Here is a 7,877-nt window from a genome sequence, read left to right as displayed (position 1 = left end):
ATTGGCTTTTGTTGAAACCAAAAATGATGGGAGATATTCATCATTTTCTACCCTGTATCTAAAGATCTCATTGTCTGAAAATCAATATACGTGCATGGAATTGCATATAGCAGATACACGTGTATTGATTTATTTTCCCTGCCTGTACAATATAATTATTTACCAGGTGTAGTCGCTGTGTGTCGCTCGGGCCTATCTCGAACAAAATCGCCATGCGTAGCTTTTGAAAAACGAGAGGATTCGCCGTACTATCACGGCAATTTTTGACACGAAGATATAGGGATGATGAAGCATCGAGTGCATGTGCATCGAGTGCCAATAATGGCCAAGGTCATCAGTATAGATTGTTGGATTATCATCAAACTTGGTGGATGTGATCACTATCGAGTGCTGAAAATTCTTCTTCTTCTTCTTCTTGCCAGGACAGAACTACACCCACTCACCGTGTTTGAGCAAGCATACGACGACCTCAGACAAACAGACAAATCTACAGACAAATCATTCTACAAACCTACAGATCTACACAGAATAGCGTATTATTATATAGATATATGTACATATAAAGACTGCACAACTTGAAAGTAACGCTACGGTGTAACACAGCTATTATAAATACGCCTATAGCGTCAGAACTAATAAGTGCGTTCACACGCGCATTTTGATACCCCATTTGTCCAATTTCGTTCAATATTATCAACACAGCAGTGTTATATATCAATGGAAAGCTTATGATGTCAGGAAGCAGAAATTTTTTATTTGCCAAACGTACCAGGTTAGACATAATCTCAATGCAAAGATTGGATACTGGCACCCCCCCTAAATTACAGAGCGAAATCGTTCAAATTGGGCGCTTTCATTGATGACATCAGCTCAGGGACACACAGTTACTTCCAGGTTTGATTGTAAATACAATGTCCATGCATCACTGTGGCATACATCGGGCCAAGAATGCACGAACTCAGTCATTATCATCTTACTTTACATGAAAAATATCTTTAATACAATAAGAATAACACGAAGGAAACATCATGATCAAATCAAGAATGAAGTTCCTGAATAAAGTGCGTGGATTTAAAATGGGAAACCTAAATGCTGGGGTGATTTGTGATGCATTGCGATTGCAAAGCCATCCAAGATTCGCCGAAGAACCGGAATGAAAACAGGCTGCAAAAATAACTGCTGTGCAACCAGTTCAGAACGTCACACCAAGTTGAGATTAGCTTATCACAATGAGAAAATGAAGAAATAGGATAAGGTACATGTACGGGATTTTTTGAATTTTTCTTGACATTACAACCGCCGGTGCGGCTTGCGGGGAACCGGCCGGTGTAAATAGCTGACCATCATGCATGCATGATTCTCGTAGATACGTGCGTGATCTCAGTACGTAGCCGGTGTTGACACTTGCTGAATCAGCGACGTACTTGCATGCAATAGATTTTATATTCCCATTCTGATATTTCCAACTTATTGCTACTTCATCAGCAAAATCTATTCCTGTAAATGTTCCAAATATCAAGGAACGATTGATCAGATCAGCTAATACACAGCGGAAGTGCTCCCGGAAGACGAAGCGAAGCGCTAGTGCTGTTTGGGCATATCCGCCTTGCGGACATCAGCTCCCTGCAATTTCTTCAGTATTTCGCTACTACCATCAATCATACAACAATTACATGGATGTTTTTCTTTCTCAGTAAGCCTACACCGATTGTGCTATCATCAAGAACTGTGACAGAAATGAAAATATTATAATTTAGATTTCATATCGAGAAAGTACAAATTTAACAAAGTTCTCACGACTTACATTGTGGAGGTTGGTGGCCTGCGACCAGCATCCACTGGTCTTCAATGCCGACTGATGTTTTGGTTGGTAGCGGGAAATTGGGTCATCTGACCGGAAGTAGCAACTGATGTTGACCTCCGACGGTCATATGAATGGATGACCGAGTCATAGGTGGGTGGAAGGTGGTGGCGCCCCTTGTCTCTGTTCAGATCACTCTCATTGCGTTTGATTTGTATGGCTTCCTTGACGCCTCTGCGAAACCAGTTCTCTTCTCTGTCCAGAATTTTGACCCCTTCCCAATCAATAGAGTGGGTGGAGCCAGAAACATGTTCATTGACCGGGGATGATGGCGTTTTTCTTTTCCCATGTTCAACGAGTCGCGTCCTAAGTGAGCAGGCACTCTCACCGATGTACGATGAAGTACAGTCACCACATGGGATGTGGTACACCACACCACACTTGTCCAATTTATCCGTCTTGTCCTTTGGATTGACTAAAACCGATCTGATAGTGTTCGTCGGTTTAATGTGGGTGATGACACCATTAGACCGTAGCAACCGCTGAATGGACTCCGATAGTCCCGGAATGTAAGGGATGGAAACACTCCCCTTAGGTTGACTTGATTGTTTCTTAGACTGAGGTTTGGGTTCCCGTTTCTTTCTGGCAGTAACCCAGCTCAAATCTTCATAGCCACAAATGGCCAGAGATCTACCAACCTTGTCAAGTTCTTGTGTCCGCTCTTCCTCCTTGGTGACAATGGAATTAGCGCGATCACATAAGGTGCGAATTACTCCAAGTTTGTGTTGCAGTGGATGGTTGGACGAGAAACCCAAATACTGGTCCGTATGTGTTGGTTTGCGGTACACTGTGAAGCTCAAATTGCCCACATCATCTCGCGACACAGATACATCAAGCATCGGTAAGCAGCCTTCCGACTCTTTGTTCAAGGTAAACTTGATGGCGTGATGTTGGTTGTTGATGTGCTCAGTAAACTCGTCGATCAAGTTCTTGTCGATGATCACCAAGGTATCATCCACGAAACGACCCCAATTTTTTTTTTATTTGGGGGGGCTGTGAAACGAAGCGAGGGCCTTCTGTTCGAAATCCTCCATAAAAAGATTCGCCACGATCGGGGATACCGGGGACCCCATGGCCGCCCCTTCAATTTGTTGGTAAAACACATTCTCATATTGAAAGTACGTGGTGGTAAGTGAGTACTCAAGCAAAGTCATGATCTGATCGACATTGAGTTCAGTGCGTTTATGAAGGGTGGTGTCATTTCTCAGGCGAGTGTCGATAATGCGAAGCGATTCATTTACCGGTGTGCAAGTAAACAAAGCAGTTACATCGTAACTTACGAGGATTTCGTAATTGGTAAGCTGAACATGCTGTAATTTCTCAACCAACTCCTTACTGTTCTTCAAATGGCATGAATGGTGTGGCCATCGCCCAACCAGAGGGCCAATAATGTCCGCAGTAAATTTTGCAGTCTCATATGAGATCTCTCCTCTACATGCAACAATGGGGCGCAAAGGCATGGTGGGCTTATGTACCTTAGGGAGCCCATAGAATTTTGTTGTCTCCTCACTGGTGGGATACAATTTCTTGTATTTAAAGTCACTGATTGCACCACTCTGTTTTAGCTGTTGAAGAGTTTTAATGAGCTTGATCTTATATTTGCTGGTAGGGTTGGATTTCAACTTGTTGTAAGTCTTATCATCGCTAAGCTTCTGCTTTAGTTTTGTAGTCCTTGGTATTCATAACTACCGTCGCTCTTCCTTTGTCCGCGGGGACAATCATGATCTCCCTTATAATTTAGATTTCAGAATTACATCAAATAACGGTCTACCAAGCCTAAATTGTATTTATAAAGTATTTGTTTCTTTCAACTGTGAATTCGTGGAAAGAATATTTTCCGCAATGAATGATATCCGACCGGGGAATCGTGACCGGGAAATGATCACGGCGCTAGATATGAAAACCTTTTTATGAGCTGGATTTAATGAAATCTTTTTTTGATTACTGCAAGACAATATTTTTTAGAAATCAGATATTTCAAAATGAATCAAGAACAGGGAATGTCACAAGCAAGTATTTAATGTGATGTTTATATTATGCCATGACCGGTCACCGGTCGCAGCAAGTATTTGCGCATGGAATTGATCGCAGCGCGAAATTTGAACTCAATTACCCAATTATACCCAGCCAGTTTCGACTGATTTTGTCCAAAATTTACGGAAATTTATGTGTTGATAATAATTCTATTATTTGCAACTTGAATATTCCTCTAATTTCAAGCTTGATTGCGAAAATGCATACAAAAGCAGACTTGCCGGGCAGCTTGCAAAGTACAAAAAGCAAGCCTTGTTACATGTTTCCGAGTAGGATCACGTGACTGCGAACCCTGAGCTTGTGTCACGAGCATTCCCAAGGTCATAGACGTTTGATTTGGGTCAGTAGATTGTCTCCACTTTCTATAGCGTTTTATGGTGGGCCATTGATTGCTTTGTAATTGTATGCAGTTTCTTCAAAACCTAAAGAATATCATCAGCAGCTGATCAGTAGATTGTCTCCACTTTCTACTGCGGTTTTATAGAGGGTGGTGTAGTTTCTTCAAAACCTGAAGAATCTCGTCAGGAGATTGTCTCCACGTTCTACTGCGTTTTGATAGAGGGTGGTGGCAGAGCCGTTCCCCGACCATTAGGCCAGGTAAGGCGGTCGCCTAGGGCGGCAAACGCAGAGGGCGAGAAAAAAGGTGGAAAAAAAAAAAAACGGGAATGGGGAAAGAGAAGGGAAGAAAAAATGAGGGCGGATAAAAAGAAAAAAAATGGGAGTAAAAATGAAAAAGGGGCGAAAAGAGAAACAGAAAACAGCGGAAAAGGAAAAGGGGGACATACAAATAGGTAAAACTAATGAGTTTTCAAGGGCAGTCGCGGATTCAAGTTTGGCAAATTGAGAGCGGGACCTTTATTTCTGTTTAAAGCAATCGATTTAAATAGTGTAAAAATGATGCACCAAGTGGCTTCAATTGGCCATGATTGGCTCTTTATTTTGCAAAATTTTCCAAATCAGCTGGTCATATTCGCTTCTGCTTTCGCGCAGTTCACACATTCTCACATTTTCGGCTTTTTCAAACTAAAATTTTACACACTGATAGTGCCAAAATGGTCCACCAAATCGCTTCAATTAGGTCTTCATTTTGCAAAAGTTTCCCTCAGACACCCCCTTTCCACTTCACTTTCTACTGCGTTTTTATAGAGGGTGGTGTAGTTTCTTCAAAACCTGAATAATCTCGTCAGTAGATTGTCTCCCCTTTCTACTGCGTTTTTATAGTAGACTAATGATTGCTTTGTATGCAGTTTCTTCAAAACCTGAAGAATTTCGTCAGTAGATTCTCTGCACTTTCTCCTGCGTTTTTTTTATAGAGGGTGGGGGAGTTTCTTCAAAACCTGAAGAATCTCGTCAGTAGATTGTCTCCACTTTCTACTGCGTTTTTATAGAGGGTGGTGGAGTTTCTTCAAAACTTGAAGAATCTTTAGCATGTGGTCAATGGAGTGCTCTTGTTCAACTGATTCATGAGACTGGTATTATATACATGCATGTGGCTCGATAACTGGTTAGTGGTCATTTCTTGAATAGCTGCTTCACAATCATTCCCCCAAAATATACAAAAATTATGTTCAACATTATTATGTTTTCAGAATCTTGCTTCCTATACCTCTCCACACAATTTAAAACGTCAAAAAACAAAACATATTGGATCCATTTTGCATCCAATTTTAGCGCCACCTGGATGCCAATCCCCCGTAATTTTTAAAATCGCCGATTTTGCCGCCAATTTTAACGTATTGTAAATCGACCGATCGTATGTGATCAAGAGAGAACACAAACGCACTGTATGAGACTATTCATTCATGAACTCGATTTTGTTTATTTTGCTGTAAAACCGGGAGAATTTAATTTTCTACGGACGCGGAAAGAGATGTTTAATTTCATGATTCTAGGCTTGAAAATCAACGTTGTGGTGTACTAAATGCATGTTTCAGCTGCTAAGAAATGAAGAAATTAATGTGGTTTGTTGAAATATCAGTGGTAAGTACAAAAAAACCAGTAAAACCGGTGTTAAACCACTACGTAAAAGCTGCAGATTTCGGCAATCTCACACACTCGCCGACTCGGACATCAAAAATTATCAAATTTTCTGACCAAACCAAAGGATTTATACCTGCCATGTTCCAAATACCGTAAACGTTCGCCTAATGGCGCTTTTGGATTCTTAGAAATGTGAGAGCGCCACCCTTGTAAAATCTCAACAGCATTAAGGATACGTATATGTTAAATTGAGCAACCTGGACATAATGCCTCAGAAAAAAATATCGTGACATGACCCAATACTTTAGGTCACTAGGTTAGTTGCTAGAGCAGCAAATGTTTTGGGGTTTCTTCAGGTATTCTTTCTCAAAGTGCCATTGGACTTAATTTGTAAATCGATTCATACGTTATACCTAACTCAATTTGGTAAATCTTTTTATAACATTGTAATTTCTTCATATTGTTTTTAATATTCTTCAGTTCAAAATTACACCCTTCTATTGTCTGACCCGTTAGCTCAGTCGGTAGAGGGTGCGCCTTGAATGGTGAATGGTACTTGTTCGAATCTTGATTTCTGCCCCCACTTTTATGTGAAGAAGGGTCAAGAAATGTTTTTGGATTTTGTCCCCATTTTACGAACGAATATCGTGAATTTTTTTAAATTTAATTTAAATTTTCTTATTTTTTTTTTTTAGATAAATAGGCACTGCGAACAAACGGCAACAAAAACCGCTGACAAAATTTGCTCCACCTGCTACCTATCAATGCGTGATATATTCCACTACATTTAACAGTTAAATGACCTTTGAAAAATAGAACGGCCTCAATGTTTCAAATTACAAAACTACATTACTTTATTCATTTATGCATTATAAATGATCAGCTATTTTTTTTTTTTTTTTAAGGATCGAACCCAAGTAGATTAGACCATTGATCATATAACTATCAGACCACGAAGTAGTTACGTAACTCCGTGATGGTATCGGAACCAAGCACTGTTTGTATGGCGATCATTATGATCACGCTATTTTGGTATGTCTTTTTTTTGTGTACTGATTGCTTCGATACTTGGTTCATTACTTAAGCGCGTGATCCCGTTGACATAGTAACATTACGTAACTTCGATACCGGGCTTCGATACTGAATAGTTGTTGAGTGCACATAATATGGAAAGCCATTGGGGTATTGTGTGCCTTCCAAAGTAACATATGTTCTCATTGTGTTGTGGAATCCTAGCCAGTATTCAATGATATTTATAGAGGCCTTGCGTTTATCGATTGGCTCCAAACAAAGGATTTGAACCGGTTTCTTCCCCGTAATCATGGCGCAGTGCAGTCCATTCAATCAAATGTTGTCATCAACCTATTTGATCGTAGTGCATTTTGTTATGTGTGTGAGACGAACTGTCGCGGTAGATGCAATCATGCTTTTGTTGAATGCATTTGAGTAGTCCGCCATATTTACGGGATGATACGTCATATGCACAGCCTCTATCCAGTTGGTCGTTGTATGATTTTGTTCGTTCACTCATTCAAATTTTATTTATATCATTTGAAGACTGAGCCTATTATGATACATCATCCGTGGAACAGTTTCAAACAAATATAGCTGGGGTTATTGGGGCAGAGGTTATCTTTTGAATCCTCTTATAGGGCTATCATTTTTTTCGGAAGGGGGGGGTCCCAAATTTACAAAAAGTTTGCGTCAATAAAATTGTGCACTCCCTCTTTCGGCAACAAATATTTTATGATCCCAAACCCCAACATTGTATTGAAATCAGTCTTTTTGAATAAAATAACACACTTTCTGTGGTCATCGTGTGGCTCCCTACATTTTGGTCATAAAACATTTTATGACCCCTCCTATTATTCTTTCCAGACTCTATGACCCCCGTATATTTGGGACCCCCCCCCCTTTCGAATAAAATGATATACCTCTTATGACCACTGATGCATAGGCAAGGACACTCGCGCGAATTGAAAGACTTGTTGCACGCGACAGT

The 7,877-nt window shown here is 40.3% G+C and overlaps 1 protein-coding gene across 1 annotated transcript; it reads right to left on the bottom strand.

Annotated features, from left to right (window-relative positions):
* Nucleotides 1-1,845: 1,845 nt before the first annotated feature.
* On the bottom strand, nucleotides 1,846-2,700 carry LOC140150044 (uncharacterized). Its single transcript, XM_072172048.1, has one exon. It carries the CDS (start codon nucleotides 2,698-2,700, stop codon nucleotides 1,846-1,848), a length of 855 nt encoding a protein of 284 aa, XP_072028149.1.
* Between the last annotated feature and the right edge of the window lie 5,177 nt (nucleotides 2,701-7,877).

This window comes from Amphiura filiformis, chromosome 4 (genome assembly GCF_039555335.1).
Source record: "Amphiura filiformis chromosome 4, Afil_fr2py, whole genome shotgun sequence".
In the NCBI taxonomy this organism is placed as follows: domain Eukaryota; kingdom Metazoa; phylum Echinodermata; class Ophiuroidea; order Amphilepidida; family Amphiuridae; genus Amphiura; species Amphiura filiformis.
Note: the sequence above shows the minus strand (reverse complement) of the source record. Positions and strands in the feature narration are given on the sequence as shown.